A 17,938-nucleotide genomic window follows, 5' to 3' on the forward strand; every position below is an offset into this window, starting at 1 on the left:
TGAATTAGGAATGACAGATATCAAAATGATATTTCAGGAAAAGTAATCTGGCAGCAGTATGCCATAGAGACTAGGTAAGTTTTGGTTTTTTTTTGTTGTTTTTTTTTCCAGACAGAGTCTCTCACTATGTCACCCTGGGTAGAGTGCCCTGCTGTCATAGCTCACAGCAACCTCAAACTCTTGGGCATAAGCAATTCTCTTGCCTCAGCCTCCCAAGTAGCCGGGACTACAGATGCCTGCCTCAACCCAGGCTATTTTCTTTGCTGCTGTTGTCATTGTTGTTTGGCAGGCTGGATTCAAACCCATTAGCTCCTGTGCATGTGGCTGGCACCCTAGCTGCTGAGCTACAGGCACCAAGCCAGACTAAGTATGTTTTAAGGAAGCAGGTCCAAATACAAAGTCTGTTCCTAGAACTCTTCTCAAACAGATGGAAGTTTACTGGTCACTTGTAAATGAGAATAGATTTTTTTTTTTTTTGAGACAGAGTCTCACTATGTGGCCCTCAGTAGAGTGCTGTAGCATCACAGCTCACAGCAACCTCAAATTCATCAGCTGAAGTAATTCTCTTGCCTCAGCCTCCCAAGTAGCTGGAATTACAGGCGCCCACCACAACGTCCGCTATTTTTTATTGTTGTTGTTATTGTCATTGTTTAGCAGGCTCAGGCAGGGTTCAAACCCACCAGCCCCGGTGCATATGGCCGGCACCCTAACCACTAAGCTATGGGTGCCGAGCCTGAAAATACATTTTTAATGAGAAATATTTGTATTGTATTTAGTTTCTAGTATGAACACTGTCATTTTACTACTCTTTTCTATAAAATAAAGAAAATGTAACTAAATTAGTATTTTTTTATATGTAGGTTTTATAATCCATTCATGGGTTATAAAACATCATGCATAAAATCAATTTAGTTGACCACAACCCACGTATTTTCCAAATAGAATAGAAAAAATCATCAAGTTACAAAGCTAAGTACTTTTGTTACTGTTTATTCAGGGTCCTCAAACTGCGGCCCGCGGGCCACATGAGGCCATGTGATTGTATTTGTTCCCGTTTTGTTTTTTTACTTCAAAATAAGATATGTGCAGTGTGCGTAGGAATTTGTTCATAGTTTTTTTCTTAAACTGTAGTGCAGCCCTCCAATGGTCTGAGGGACAGTGAATTGGCCCCCTGTTTAAAAAGTTTGAGGACCCCTGGTTTATATATATTCTCCCTCCTTTCAGGTTTTCAGTTTTCTTCAGGTATCAATCCTTAGCATCTCTGGAGCAGAGATCATCTACTTGATCACCAACACCTGCCCCAGAGCACACAGAAGGAAATGTATATCCACCAGTCTTCACAGTAAATATGAAATATGACAAACCAAAAAATAGGATATTCAACCAAAATGAATATCAATCTTTCTCTGTACATACAAGACCTACTTTCACTTATATACAACTCTATCTTTTTCAGCAGGTACTAAGAAGAAAAGAAACCTAGGATAAGACTTAGAGAGCAGCCTTTACATTCTCATCAAAAATAAGAGGTTTAGGGCTAAGCTTGGAGGCTCATGCCTGTAATCCTAGCACTCTGGGAGGACTGCTTGAGCTCATGAGTTCAAGACCAGCCTGAGCAAGAGCGAGACTCCATCTCTAAAAAAACAGCCAGGCATTGTGGCGGGCAACTCTAGTCTCAGCTACTTGGGAGGCTGAGGCAAGAAGACTGCTCAAGCCCAAGAGTTTGAGGTTGCTGTGAGCTATGACGCCATGCCACTCTACCAAGGGCAACAAAGGGAGCCTCTGTCTCAAAAAAGAAAACAAAATAGGTTTAAGAACATCAGCTCGCGGAGACGCCACAGACTTGTGACTTGGGGCAGTTCGGAGCCGGTAAATAATAGCTCTTCAAGACTGCAATAAAAAATGGCCTCCAATAAAACTACATTGTAAAAAATGGGAAAGAAGCAGAATGGAAAGAGTAAAAAGGCTGAAGAGGCAGAGCCTGAAGAATTTGTGATGGAAAAAGTTCTGGATTGACGAGTACTAAATGGGAAAGTGGAGTATTTCCTGAAGGGGAAGGGATTTACAGATGCTGATAATACTTGGGAACCTGAAGAAAATTTAGATTGTCCAGAGTTAATTGAAGCTTTCTTAATTCTCAAAAAGCTGGTAAAGAAAAGAATGGTACAAAAAGAAAATCTTTATCTGACAGTGAATCGGATGATAGCAAATCAAAGAAGAAAAGAGACGCTGCCGACAAACCCAGAGGCTTTGCCAGGTCTTGATCCTGAGAGAATAATTGGTGCCACAGACAGCAGTGCAGAATTAAGGTTTTTATGAAGTGGAAAGATTCAGATGAGGCAGATTTGATGCTAGCAAAAGAGGCAAACATGAAGTGTCCTCAAATTGTTATTGCTTTTTATGAAGAGAGACTAACTTGGCATTCCTGTCCAGAAAATGAAGCTCAGTAATTGTTTGCATTGCTTTTTTTATATATTTATATATAAAAAATCTAGGTCTTGGGAGTGTGAAGAAATAACTACATTCTAATAAATCAAGTTTGATATGTTCATTTTGAAAGTAGTACTGGGAGAGTCGTTGGGGGGCTTGCATCAATAGCACTGGTTACTTTAAACAAATAAAAGCTTTCTCTAGTTGCTTCCTTTATCAGAAAAAAAAAAACAACTTGATACCATGGTATATTATTTCCTCTGCATTAGAAAACAGCTTTTCTAAATACTAAGGGAAATTTCCACAGCCATTATTCAGTAAGAACTTGTGTTTAACTCTTTGCTTAAGGACCATTCTGAGGGTGTTTTTTTTTTTTTTTAAATTTGTTTCTATATGTGTATACGTGACATTCATATGCAAATGATTTTCTTTGTTTCTAAACATTCACCAGAACAAAAATCACAGGTAAGCCTAGGTGTCTGCAACACCATCATTCTGAGCAATGTAATAATAGAAAATTTTCCAGAAGCCATAATGTTTCAAATTAAATAGTTGATTCTTAATTCAACAATTTAAATGGATAATTTAAAAGCAGCCATGTCAGAATCTGTATGTATAGTCATATAAATGCAAAACTGTGTTTACAAAACTTCTAAAAGGAAAAGCTTTATCATAACCAATAACCTACCCACTCACATGAGGAAACTAGACAAATCCTGGTGTGTTCTAATGAGGTAAACAAATAAGACATAGTTAAATGGTCATTAAAGATTCTTGTAGTAATCCATTCCTAGGCTTGGCTTACAGAAACCTAATCAGATGGTTAAACCATGTTGGCAGTTTCATACCTTTTTACATAAATGTGTGAACAAACTCTGTCATCTAAAACTATTGACGTGCATGTTTTTTCCTTACCGCAACTCATTCCTTACGTGTAGACTCAAACTTTTCAGCATTTGGGTTACTGGTTGAGCAGAAGGCATAAAAAAAGTCATAATAATCAGAATGTTATCTAATTGTATATTGTTTACTTTTATTGTAAATAATAGTGAACAGTGGTCAATAAATAGTTTTATATTCCTTTAAAAAAACAACATCAGCTCAAGATTTTTGTACTATAAAGCTCTTCCTTTACTTGTTTTTTTTTTTTAAACCCTTATTAGGTAAAAGTATCAAAGTTCAAAAGCACTAGGAGCAACAGAGAATGAGGTAGGGAACATTTAGACCCCAAAGCTCTCAGAATAGTAAAATTAAGGAGCTATGTTTTTTGCATCTTCTAATAGTTAAGTTAAAAAGGGATAAAATATTTTTTACCAGCCCTATCCAAGGTTCTCTTCTTCAACTCACAACTCTTTTTTTTTTTCTTTAGAGACAGAGTTTCACTTATCGTCCATGGTAGAGTGCAGTGGTGTCACAGCTCACAGTAACCTCCAGCTCTTGGGGTCAGGCGATACTCTTGCCCCAGCCTCTGGAGTAGCTGGGACTACAGGCACCCACCACAACGCCTGGCTATTTTTTGGTTGCAGTTTGGTAGGGGACAGGTTTGAACCCGCCACCTTCAGTATATGGGGCCGGCGCCCTACTTACTGAGCCACAGGCACCGCCCCAACTCCCAACTCTTGATGAATCAAAAATCCATTTCAATTCTACCTTTAAAAGGCTTCATCTATTTAACCCCGCTTCTCCATCTTCACAGCCTCTTCCTTAGCTCAGGACCACAGCTTATTTCAACAGCCTCCTAGTTGTATCTCTTCCTTAATACCACCAGAGTGACTTTCTGAAACACAAGTCTGATGATATCCTATCTGATTTAAATTCTATGGCAGGTAGTTCCTTATCACTTTCAGAATAACATATACACTTGGCATGGCATAAAAAGTCATTTATGCCCTGTCTGCATCTAACTCTGTGATCTCAGTTCTCATCACCCGTCAATAGGCAACTACTGCTAAAGCTACAACCAAGCCACCTGCTTTTCCCTAAGGGAGTCAGGCTTTCACATTCCCTTTTAATATCTGCTTTTTCTCTCGCATACAATACCTTACAACACAGCCTTCATTTCCCTTCACATCTTTCAAAACTCAGCTTACCAGTAACATGGAGTTTAATTCCTCCATGCTCCTAAAACACATGTCTATTATAATTTGATTTCTTTCTTTTTTTTTTTTTTTTTTTGCAGTTTTGGCCAGGGCTGGATTCAGAATACCCCCAGTATACCCTACTCCTTGAACCATAGGGCCACCCTAATTTGGTTCATTTCTATAATCCTTTGCTGTAAACCTCTGAGATATTAAAGAACCCTACTCCTTGAGCCATAGGGCCACCCTAATTTGGTTCATTTCTATAATCCTTTGCTGTAAACCTCTGAGATATTAAAGAACATGAACTCTCCATGTACAGACAATACAAAGGACATTGCAGAAACTCCTATTTTGGGCGGCGCGTGTGGCTCAAAGCAGTAGGGCATTAACCCCATATACCGGAGGTGGCGGGTTCAAACCCGGCCCAGGCCAAAAACTGCAAAAAAGAAAAAGAAAACAAGGGTGGTGCCTGTGGCTCAAAGGAGTAGGGCTCCAGCCCCATATGCCAGAGGTGGCGGGTTCAAACCCAGCCCCAGCCAAAAACTGCAAAAAAAAAAAAAGAAAAAAGAAAAAAAGAAACTCCTCTTTTTTTGAAGCTCCTTAAATAAACTGAATAAATTAATAAATGGTCTGAATAAATTCAGTTTTATTATAAAAAGTTTAATGAGATCATCTAGTAAAATAATTAACATTCATCAAGTTATTTCTATGAAAAAGTAAACTTGGAGTTCCAAATAAATGATTACAAATAAAGAGCGACTCTAAGATGATAAACATGGTGTGACATATCAAAAAATAATGTGAATTTCGGGCGGCGCCTGTGGCTCAGTGAGTAGGGCGCCGGCCCCATATGCCGAGGGTGGCGGGTTCAAACCCAGCCCCGGCCAAACTGCAACAAAAAAATAGCTGGGCGTTGTGGCGGGCGCCTGTGGTCCCAGCTGCTCGGGAGGCTGAGGCAAGAGAATCACGTAAGCCCAAGAGTTAGAGGTTGCTGTGAGCCGTGTGACGCCACGGCACTCTACCCGAGGGCAGTACAGTGAGACTCTGTCTCTACCAAAAAAAAAAAAAAAATGTGAATTTCTAACAAAGGTATCTATGTTACCCAGACATAACAGGAATCCAAACTAGGTACACAGTGAGTGGGAAACAGAAAACTGAGTTCCAGCACTGTAGGAAGAAGCAAACCCTATTCAACAACAGTTAAGGGAATTTAATTAATTTTTTAAAGACAAGTTTACCTTGTAAATTTACAAGGCATTCTTACATAAGGGTGACCAGAAATTGTTCCCTCATCTACTGTTGTAATACTATATTTACATCATCCTTTTCCTCTAAAGTTGGACTTTAAGTCTTCTTAAACAAGGAAAGAGTTGTTTTTTTTAAAGCCTCTAAATGTAACACTGAGTTCCAACAGATGGTGGTACCATGGAAATGCGTAAGAATAGTTGCCAAACAGGACCAATGTTTTTCTTAAAAAAAAAAAAAAAAAAGAAAGAAAGAAAAGAAAATACAGGAATAACAGTGTTCTAGGATCAGCTTCTCTGTTCTTCACACGTTTTGTGTATCCAACAAAAATAACGGTACTTTGCATATTCTTAAATACTACATCAAGAAGCTCACATCCACCCAGTCTCTGTTATAGTTCTCCTTCACCTTCTATTAGCAGCCATTCTTACTGAACTGCTATTGCTACACCCACCCACAGTACATGGAATTAACATAACCTTTCAAAAGGAACACAAGGGACAAATTAGCAAGGTTTCATACAAACTACCAGAAGGATTTCCAGGTAGCACACCATTTATACTTCTTGTTACTTCACTACTTCCCATCATTTACCTAGGCAAAGACAAAAAATACAATTTAGTAGTAACATAACATTTAGCCGACACAGCGCTCACGCCTATAATCCTAGCACTTTGGGAGGCTGAGGCAGGTGGATTGCTTGAGCTCAGGAGTTCAAGACCAGCCTTAGTAAGAGCGAGACCCCATCTCTACTAAAAATAGAAAAACTGAGGCAAGAGGATCATTTGAGCTCAAGAGCTGGACGTTGCCGTGAGCTACCCCAGGCAACAGCATGACAATCAGTCTCAAAAAAAAAGAACATAAAATTTATAGTTAAACAGAGATGGTCAGAATCCTGCCTTCACTACTTACTGTACCTGCTTTGTGACCTTAATTATGTTCTCAAAGCCTGTTTCCTCATCAAAACAATAGGGTAACACCTTCCTCTTAAGTTATTATAAGCATTAAATTAAGTGAGGAAGAGGGTTAAAGCGTAAGCATGCTGACTGGCACGCAATAAACAAATAAAATGAGCCATCAGTCTGATAAGTAAAGACACATAAGCAAATCATACAGATTTGAGAATTAATAGACTGCAGTAATTTACACTAAGGCAACAGTACAGCAGTTCAGTTCACAAAGTGTCCCAGTGTCTTACAAAGTTTTATTTGTTTAATGTGGCAACAATAAACCAGTAACACCCAAAAAATAAGACAATAGAGAAAACAGTATGAAAACTTATTCTATGATCCTGTAACCCACAAAAAAGTTAAAACCCTTAACTTTGACTCATAACCTCTTCGTGATCTAACTCCAAGTTATTTTTTAGCCTCATCTCACATTTATCCCTCCATATCAACACTTTAATTTGTAATACTTAACATACTTTCACAGTTCAAACTTTGGTCAAATAATTTCTTCAACCTGGTTACCGTTCTTTTCACCCCATCTCTTTTCCCACCTACTGAAATCTCATTCGTCATTCTATCCTACAATACCCTCCCTGATCCTCCCTAGCAGAGATAATCACATCCATCTTTATGTTCCTAAACATCTATTGCTTAAACTTAAATTTAGAGCACTTATTTCATGCTAAGTAGTTTTTCCCTCCAGCTTCTTCCTCACTAGATTTTTAGCTCAACATCATTTAAGTAGAGGTGTCAGTGGTCAGCTGGATACACAGAAAAAAAATGAAATAATGCTTCTTTACAAACAGACATCTTTCTGGCTTTTTATCTACAGTTTCACTCACCTTCCCGTTATAATAAAGCAGGGTAATGCTAGCAGCAGAGATGTACAATCACTTTTTAGCTTATATTTTCTTTTTTTTGCAGTTTCTGGCTGGGGCTGGGTTTAAACCCGCCACCTCCGGCATATGGGGCCAGTGCCCTACTCCTTTGAGCCACAGGCGCAGCCTAGCTTATATTTTCCGAATGTCCAAAAAACATCCATTATAACAATACTGACAATTCATGAGAGAACGTTTTATGCCTTACTTATCCAGAAATACATTAGTCAACTTTAATTCCCATGAAGTGAACAGAACATTCAATCTTTGGTATTCATTAAAAGAACTTCAAAATAATTTCTGGCTTTTATGATAATGCTGGATCTAAAACATAATTTAGCTAAATGATAAATCTCATTTTATAAATCACATATGAGAATCATTTCATATCACACATACTATCTATATACACATACAAATGAACATATATACGTTTACTTATAGAATCTTATAAACATTAACTTTTACTTCCTATACATGGAAATGTGGTTGGAAAGGTGATTCATAGCCAAGAGTTTGATCCATAGTAGTCTATAGTTTAGATGACAGCAAGGTAAAGAGGATTCCAAATACTTAAGTTGTGCAAATTTGGTTTAGAGTACAACAATGTAAATAAGAAAGCCACAGTACTAGCTTAGATTCTAATTCTAGTTTTGCTACTAAATAGCAATCCTACTTTAGGTAGATCACTTAACCTTTCTAAACCCAAGTTAGTATCACATGTATAAAATGAGACTGGATTAGATCAATATTTCCCAAACATTCTTGATCATAAAAATTACCCAGAACACTTGTCACAAACACATGTCCTAATCCGTCCTCTAAAGGCCTGAATTTAGTCGCCCTGACTGGAGGACCACAGAGTCTGTCTTTATTTTCCGAGGTAGCACTCAGCAAGTTTTATATACACTAATTTCTGATCTCTAAGGTTCCTTCTGGCTATAAAATTCTCCAAGTGTCAGGCTTTATAACAATGATCAACTCCCCAAGCCTAACCTGATGGTGTACAGCTTCATTTTGTTATGGAGGAAAGTTCAAAACCTTCTGTGTACTCTTAAGCTATCTTCTTTGCATTTGGCTCCATTTACTACGAGTCCCTCAATTTTCACTTCATCCTGGATGCCAGTATGTATTTTGATAAATAGTTTGTAAGACAGCATGATTTGCAATGGAACATACTTTTGGATGAGATACTCTTTTGTGATTTTTTTTTTAGAGTCTCATTTCATCACCCTCGGTAGAGTACCGTGGCATCACAACTCACAGCAACCTCCAATTCCTGGGCTTAGGCCAGTATTTCTCAACCTTCCTCATGCCTCCTAATACCGTGACCCTTTAATACAGTTCCTCATGTTGTGCTGACCCCCAACCATAAAATTATTTCTGTTGCTACTTCATAACTATAATTTTGCTACTGTTACAAATCGTAATATAAATATCTGATGTGCAGGATGTATTTTCATTGTTACAAAGGGGTCCTGTGGTAGGCAATTCTCTTGCCTCAGCCTCTAGAGTAGCTGAGACTACAGGTGCCCGCCACAATGCCTGGCTATTTTTTTTGCAGTTTGGCTGGGCCGGGCTCGTATATGGGGCAGTGCCCTATCACTGAGCCACAGGCGCCGCCCCTCTTTTGTGATTTTTATGTATACAACTCTTCCTCTGGTCACCAATCGGTCATATATTTTATTTCAAGCATATATTCATGTTAGTTATCAGAACTATGTGCTGTGTAATATTGTAACTGTGTATTATTTACATTTATCTTTTACTTACATATTTGTAATATTCAATACACAGGTCACAATTATAATCACTTCTAGCAGTTTTATAACACCTACGTGCTGAAATAAACTTTAATTATTAATTGGCTTTAAAACATAGTGTCTGGAAATATTTTTCTAGTAATGTAATTATAGAAGACATTTAAAAGCTACAGCTTTCTCTCAAAATATCTTTAAAAGCACTGTAACAAGGCTGGACGTGGTGGCTCATGCCTGTAATCCCAGCACTTGGGAAGCCGAGGCAGGTGGATTACCTGAGCTCACAGTTCAAGACAAGCCTGAGCCAGAGCAAGACTTGATCTCTAAAAAACAGCTGGATGTTACAGAGGGCACCTGTAGTCCCAGGTACTAAGGAGGCTGAGGAAAGAGGATGACTTGAACCCAAGAGTCTGAGGTTGCTGTGAGCTAAGATACCATAGCACTCCATCAAGGGTGACCAAGTAAGACTCTGTCTCAAAAATAAATAAAAGCACTGTAACAAAAAACATATTCTCCAAAATTATTCAAATTAAAAAAAAAAAAAAAGGCCAGTTTGGGCGCAGTGGTTCACGCCTGTACTCCTAACACTCAGGGAGGCCGAGGAGGGTAGACTGCCTGAGCTCACAGGTTCGAAACCAGCCTGGGCAAGAGCGAGACCTCATCTCTAGAAATAGCTGGACGTTGTGGAAGGCGCCTGTAGTCCCAGCTACTTAGGAGGCTGAGGCAAGAGAATCGCTTGAGTCCAAGAGTTTGTTTGTTTTTTTTTAAGAGACAGAGCCTCAAGCTATCATCCTGGGTAGAGTGCTGTGACGTCATAGCTCACAGCAACCTCCAACTCCTGGGCGATTAGCTGGGACTACAGGCATCCGCCACAATGCCTGGCTGTTTTCTTTTTTTGTGTGTGGGGGGGGGTGTGTGGTTGTCATTGTTTGGCAGACCCAGGCCGGATTCAAACCCGCCAGCTCTGGTGTATGTGGCTTGTGACTTAGCCGCTTGAGCTACAAGCACCACTCGAGCCCAAGAGTTTGAGGTTGCTGTGAGCTATGACGCTACGGTACTCTACTAAGAGTGACAAAGTGAGACTCTGTCTCAAAATAAAAAAGGGCAAATGTGGGGCGGCGCCTGTGGCTCAGTCGGTAGGGCGCCGGCCCCATATACCGAGGGTGGCGGGTTCAAACCCGGCCCCGGCCAAACTGCAACCAGGAAATAGCCGGGCGTTGTGGCGGGCGCCTGTAGTCCCAGCTACTTGGGAGGGTAAGGCAAGAGAATCACTTGAGTGCAGGAGTTGGAGGCTACTGTGAGCTATGACACCATGGCACTCTACCCAGGGCAACAAAGTGAGACTCTGTCTCAAAAAAAAAGGTCAGGCTCTGTGGCTCACACCTATAATCCTAGCACTCAGGGGAGGCCAAAGCGGGTAGATTGCTTGAGCTTAGGAGTTCGAGACCAGCCGGAGCAAAAGCGACACCACGTCTCTACTTAAAAAGAAAAACTAAGGCAAGAGAATCACTTAAGCCCAATTTGGAGGTTGCTGTGAGCTATGATGCCACAGCACTCTACCCAGGGCGACACTTTGAGACTCTGTCAAAAAAAAAAAAAAAAAAAATTATACTATAAATCTGTAACTAAAATTTTTTTTTTTTTGCGACAAAGTCTCAAGCTGTCGCCCTGGGTAGAGTAACATGGCATCATAGCTAACAGCAACCTCAAATTCTTGGGCTTAAGCAATTCTCTTGCCTCAGTCTCCCAAGTAGTGGGACTACAGGCGCCCGCCACAACACCCAGATATTTTTTGGTTGTAGTTGTCATTTTGTTTGGCGGGCCCGGGCTGGATTCGAACCCGCCAGCTCTGGTATATGTGGCTGGGGCCAAGCCATGTAACTAAATTTTATTAATTGAATTATTCAGACATTATCCTCCATTATTTAGAAGTATTAAAATAGGCATTTTAAAGAAGGAAAAATGGGTAGAAAGCAAAGTAGGTCATAACTACATTTAGTACTAGATTGGTAACTAATTTTGGTTCACCCTTCTTAAATTTGATAAATTTTATAATATACTTTTCTACATATATCCCCTCCCTTCCTCCTAAGCAAGATGGCTACTTTTGATTAAATCAAGTGTGTGGAACTGTTTTTCCTTCTAATACCATTCTTGGTGACATCCACATTTTGTGAAACTTAAGCTAAAGTAGTACAACAGACTGAAGCAGAATACACTGAACTTACTAGCTGTCCCCAGAGACTATGAGAGAGTTCCCCAGTGAACTTAGATGTCCCCAAAGGCAAACCATGAGAGTTCTTGCTCATCCCAGACCAGCTTAGAGTCCCTCTGTGTGTGTTTTCTACAAGAACGAGTTCATGGGGCAGCACCTGTGGTTCAAAGGAGTAGGGCCCCGGCCCCATAGGCCAGAGGTGGCAGGTTCAAACCCAGCCCCAGCCAAAAATTAAAAAAAAAAAAAAGAACAAGTTCATGGTTATTAAACAAAAATATCTGATATGCAGAAATTTGCCAAAAGGTTATTTAAGTATGTGATTAAACATTACAAATCTTAACTCTTTCCTAATGATTAATTAAAGTCAAGAATCTTCCATCTCTTCTAGCTAGTCTCTACAATGGAAGAAATCAATTTTAAAATTTAATAAAAATTACATTACTCAGAAATGATGTAATGTTTCTCCCAGTATTAGATGGCACCAAATACTCCAACACAGTTTATTAAAATCTCCCTTCAGTATTAAAGAAACAAGGTATATAAGAAAAATATTGTTTTTATGGCAGAAATGATAATCCAAATTCAAAACATATTTCTGTCCATTTTACAGTATTCACACTCAAAAGTACATACATGGAAGTTAATATAATCTTTGGGTATACAAAGACTCACCATCTGTATGGGTTTCTTGTGGAGATCTCGTTCAGTTACCAATTTTTCCTGGTCAGTGACATAAAGACCTTTCTGTGCTAACGCCTGGATTACAGCATCATGGCCCAAAAGGGGTTTTGCAGCATCACTCTTGAGAATAAGACTCCCAGCACGACAGTATAGTTCAGCTGATAGAAGCAAATTAACAACAGGTGGCTTGATGTGTTCCTGGTCATACTGATCTGTGTAAAATGGTTCTCGAAGTTCCTCTGGCACATTTTCTATAAAGATTAATGAAAAAAACATTTTCTTAAAAGATTTTTAAAAAAGAAACACACAATTTACTTAATAATTATTATTTATGTCACAGAACTTAAGATTCCCTCTAAAAACAAAAATAACCCTCTAACTCAGCAGTTCTCAACCTGTGGGTCACGACCCACAGGAACTGTATTAAAGGGCCGAGGCATTCGGGAAAGTTGAGAACCACTGCTCCAACAGATGATTCCCTGAACCTTGGCATATAATCTAGAAGGAGAGAAAAACACAAATTTCCTTTACAGAAGATATTATTCTGAGTGTGTTCTAAAAAAGGACTACAAACCAAACAAGGAGAAAAGTTTTCTGAGTCTTGTGGCTCTTAGGAATGCATTCCCACATGCACAGTCATATCTACAGAATGAACTATAAGATTCCTAAAAACTAATTTCAGTGACTCCCCGCACAGGCTAGCACTCAACGGGGAAATGCACCACAATAGCTATTTCAGGCCTTGCCTCCTGAGAGTATATCATCATTTGCCCAAAGTTTTACAGCTAATAAGCTGCAGAAGAGACCACCTAACTTATCCCTGTCTCAAGATCTCTAGTATCTCTCCCTTTTGCTCAGCCTGCTGAAGCTGTTTGGGGGTGAGGGGGGGAGGTTACAGTTACTGCTTAGGGGAGAACTACTCTGAAAAATCTCTTATAGGATATCTCCACATTACCATTGACCACTCCCCATCCTATCTAAAAAAGACCTGCTAGACACCCAACTGACAAGTTCAAGTTCAATAAAGATGCAAGAAAGAGTAGTTTACAAATGGGACATGGGAAAGAACCAAAATCTCTTCCCAAGTTACTTTTTCCTCCGAACTACAACTCTTTAAGAATACCAATACCCACTCTCCCAATGCCCACTACCAAATCAAGTTTAGGTTGCCTTTGCATATGACAGCAGCAAGATTACTAAAACAAACCAAAGAAACAAACCATTTTTCATTGTTTTGTAAGTTTTCTTGCCTTTTCTACTCTGTATCACTTCCTCTTCCTCCCCATTTCTTACCTATGCTCTATGCTTCTCATCAAAGCAAAACAAGAATGAGAACTGTTCCTCTTTTAAAAGAAGAGGTGGAACATGAGTTGGAAATTAACATAACCTAATAGCTCCAGCTGAGACTTAGCCAGTCCCTCACCTGCCTTCTCTGGAAGGTGAACTTCAGAAGCCAGCCATCCTATTACTGAGTAGCCAACTTTAATATAAGCTCAGTACTACCATAGTATTAATCAAAATCAGCCCTTCAGAAACTTTGTTCACAAAGAATTAATATACTCCTTAGCAATTTTCACCTTAAAGCTTCTGAACAGCTACTACTATTTTTAAAAAAAATCTTCATCACACAATATTATGTACCCAGCATGGTTCATTTTTTTGTTTGTTTTGTTTTGTAGAAACAGAGTTTCACTTTATGGCCCTTGGTAGAGTGCCATGGCATCATACAGCTCACAGCAACCTCCAACTCCTGGGCTTAAGCGATTCTCTTGCCTCAGCCTCCCGAGCAGCTGGGACTACAGGCGCCTGCCACAACGCCCAGCTATTTTTTTGGTTGCAGTTCAGCAGGGGCCGGGTTTGAACCCGCCACCCTCGGTATATGGGGCCGGTGCCTTACCGACTGAGCCACAGGAGCCGCCCCCAGCATGGTTCATTTTATATGCCAGCATGGTTCTGGAAAGTCAAGGAATTAGAAATAATCCCTACCCTCTGAGGAGCTAGTAATTTACAAAATTTTAGGCATACAGACAAGGTAAAGTTAAGCAATTCAGAAATTACAAACAATATTGAGTAGTAAACGATTAAATACCAAATGAGAAAATGAACAGTTAAGTGCTTAAGAGTTCAGAAGAGGAAGCATCACAGTGGGCTGACTTCATCTTAAAGAAACAGCATGGGGGCAGTGCCTGCGGCTCAAAGGAGTAGGGCGCTGACCCCATATGCCGAAGGTGGTGGGTTCAAACCCAGCCCCAGCCAAAAACTGCAAAAAAAAAAGGAAACAGCCTGGGAAGAATAGGCAGAATCTGTTTAGTCAGAGAAAGACTTTTCTAAACATGAGGAGGGAGAAGAAAAAAGATGTGAAGAGACAATAAACCAAACAATCTGGGTGAAGGGAAGGGTTCATGTAGGACAGCAATGAGAGGTAAAGCTGGAATGCAAGAGACTGGTGATTCAGATCTGAAAAGTTTAAAAAAGTATTAGAAGAAAAAAATTGGAAGTAATTATTTATCTTCTAAACATGAGGCCTATGTATATAATCTAACAAGGAGTTGCCGACAGTTTTACAGGAGAGTGACACATTAAGATTGATGGTTTGGGGCAGTGCCTGTGGCTCAAATGGGTGGTGCACCAGCCCCATATGCCAGAGGTGGTGGGTTCAAGCCCAGCCCTGGCCAAAAACTGCAAAAAAAAAAAAAAAAAAAGATTGATGGTTTGGGACAATTTATCTGGCATTTAATATTGATGGCTATAAAAATCAGAGACAGAAGATTATTTTATAAAGATAAATAAACGAAGTTGGAAGGCTGTAGTGAAAACATAAAAGTGCAGAAAATAAGAGACAAGTACCCATGAATACTTCAAAGAGAGGGGTCAAGATGAAAATCAAGAATAATTAAGCTGGGCGGCGCCTGTGGCTCAGTGAGTGGGGCGCCGGCCCTATATGCTGAGGGTGGCAGGTTCGAACCCAGCCCCGGCCAAACTGCAACAACAAAAAAAAAATAGTTGGGCGTTGTGGCGGGCGCCTGTAGTCCCAGCTGCTCGGGAGGCTGAGGCAAGAGAATCGTGTAAGCCCAAGAGTTAGAGGTTGCTGTGAGCCGTGTGACGCCACAGCACTCTACCAGAGGGCGGTACAGTGAGACTCGTCTCTACAAAAAAAAAAAAAAAAGAATAATTAAGCCTAGGTTACCATTAACAGAAAAAAGAAAGTAAGAGGCAGCACCAATTCTGCAAGCAAGATCTAAAACTCAGTTTAGGACATGTTGATTTTGAAACAACAGCAAAAATATCCAAGTGGAAATATCCAATAAGCAGCTAGAGATAAAGCAATCTGGAAAGAGGTCAAGAGTGGATGTATCAATTTGGGATTTTGGTGACATCTAAAAATATCATTCCTGCCCCAATAACTGGAAATACTTAAACACTTTCCTTCCTTCATAGCTATATTATCCAGCAGTAAGCCTGCCATATACTTAAACCAACATTGCTGTCTCAGCATGATACTTAAGTTCAGTTGTAAACCACTGAATACAGTGCTAGTGGTACTTACTTAAATTTTACTATAGGAACTATATAAAGGAAAGTTATTTGATTTTAAGATAACTATTATAAAATGTACACATAATGGATTTTTATTTCTAGTATCAATAAAAAAATGACTAATATAGGTTACCTGGCATCTACACATGACCTCTGGAAAGAAAAATGAGTGTTTATTATCAGTCTTACACACATATCTATACATCCACCTAACATTTACTTAAGTTGTTTTTTTTTTTTTTTACGTATCATTTACTTAAGTTTTTTTGTTTTTTTTTTTTTTTTGTAGAGACATAGTCTCACTTTATGGCCCTCGGTAGAGTGCCGTGGCCTCACCCTCCAACTCCTGGGCTTAAGCGATTCTCTTGCCTCAGCCTCCCAAGCAGCTGGGACTACAGGCGCCCACCACAACGCCCGGCTATTTTTTGGTTGCAGTTTGGCCGGGGCTGGGTTTGAACCCGCCACCCTCGGTATATGGGACCGGCGCCTTAGCGACTGAGCCACAGGCGCCGCCCCATTTACTTAAGTTTTTACACCATTTTCACACTTGATCTTTATAATAACATCTTGGTGAAAATTGCAAATCAGATAATATATAGATAAGTAATACAACATATACTAATACTTATTAAGGACCTTCTATGTTTTTAGTTCCATTTTATAAATAAAGAAGTTAAGAAAGGTCATCTTGGGGCGGCGCCTGTGGCTCAGTCGGTAGGGCACCGGCCCCATATACCGCGGGTGACGGGTTCAAACCCGGCCCCAGCCAAACTGCAACCAAAAAATATCCGGGCGTTGTGGCGGGCGCCTATAGTCCCAGCTACTTGGGAGGCTGAGGCAAGAGAATCGCTGAAGCCCAGAAGTTGGAGGTTGCTGTGAGCTTTGTGAGGCCACGGCACTCTACCGAGGGCCATAAAGTGAGACTCTGTCTCTACAAAAAAAAAAAAAGGTCATCTTGCCCAAGGACACATATCTAATTAAGTACAAAATTCTACTCTAAACTGTCTAGCTAAATAGATTCAAAGAAATCTTCATGCTTTGCCAAGATCACAAGGGTAGAAGGTGGTTTCATTTTATTAAGGCCTACCCACAAACCTAAGTTGTGCAGCGTTAAGTTTTAAAAAAGGCCCCAGTGGCTGGGCGTGTTGGCTCACACATGCAATCCCAGTACTTTGGGAGGCTGAGGCATGTGGATCTTCTGACCTCAGGAGTTTGAGACCAACCTGAGCAAGAATGAGACCTGGTCTCTAAAAAACAGCCGAGCGCTGTGGCAGGTGCCTGTAGTCCCAGCAATTCAGGAGGCTGAGGCAAGAGGATCACTTGAACCCAAGAGTTTGAAGTTGCTATAAGCTATGACACCACAGTACTCAACCCCAGGGCACGAAGTGTCTCAAAAAAATAAATAAATAAAAAATAAAAATAAAAAGACACAATGAGAGGGAAAAGGAAAGGATCCACAGCAAATCAAAGAATGTTTCAAGAATATCACTGGCGGTGCCTATGGCTCAAGGAGTAGGGTGCCGGCCCCATATATCGGAGGTGGCGGGTTCAAACCCAGCCCTGGCCAAAAACTGCAAAACAAATTTTCAAGAACTAAATATGCTTAAGACTTCAAAATTGCCTATCATTTTACCAACGGTACTATTATTAAAAAAAAAAAAACAATTGGGAATTGTATCACACTTTTTAAAAAATGAACCAAAAGAGCATATTAGAAAAAACAAAAAGGGGAGGGGATCAAAAATAAGAGGTTTCACTCTCTCCCTAACCTCCAGAACTCAAATTTAAGAAGTTAATACTTAACAGAATGGCTGAGTGAAATATCATCGCTAGAATTGCAGAGGATCAGAGACAAGTTTTTCTTGTGTACCAGGACTTAGGCAGAACAGACATTAATCATGTCATTATAAAGCCTGATTAATCATGTCATTATAAATCCTGACTAAATATGTTTTGAAATTTTCACCTGAAATGCTTGAGGTACAAGTAGAGAGAGAAGAGACCATATTGCAAAAGTCAATTTTCTATGAAACTGGGTTAGCTACCAGTTGCATCTATATTCCAGCAAGTGATAGATTTCTTTACAACAATAAATGGGGCAGGAGGCAGAAGGGCGAAGGGCGGTGCATTTGAGTTGCATCATGCTAAATCATGAGCATAC

At 39.9% G+C, this 17,938-nt stretch overlaps 1 protein-coding gene and 1 pseudogene across 4 annotated transcripts in view; one reads left to right on the forward strand and one right to left on the reverse strand.

The window, feature by feature from the left end:
• LOC128596151 (chromobox protein homolog 3-like) overlaps positions 1-3,454 on the forward strand; it is a 121,778-nt pseudogene extending 118,324 nt beyond the window's left edge.
• Positions 1-17,938, reverse strand: part of CAMSAP2 (calmodulin regulated spectrin associated protein family member 2) — a 129,779-nt gene that overhangs the window by 97,110 nt on the left and 14,731 nt on the right. For all 4 annotated transcript variants that reach the window (XM_053605620.1, XM_053605619.1, XM_053605618.1 and 1 more), the window contains exon 2: positions 12,232-12,491. In XM_053605620.1, the coding sequence (XP_053461595.1) occupies positions 12,232-12,491 (260 nt within the window). The remainder of the gene's footprint in view (positions 1-12,231; positions 12,492-17,938) is intronic.

Source organism: Nycticebus coucang, chromosome 10 (genome assembly GCF_027406575.1).
Source record: "Nycticebus coucang isolate mNycCou1 chromosome 10, mNycCou1.pri, whole genome shotgun sequence".
Lineage (NCBI taxonomy): Eukaryota > Metazoa > Chordata > Mammalia > Primates > Lorisidae > Nycticebus > Nycticebus coucang.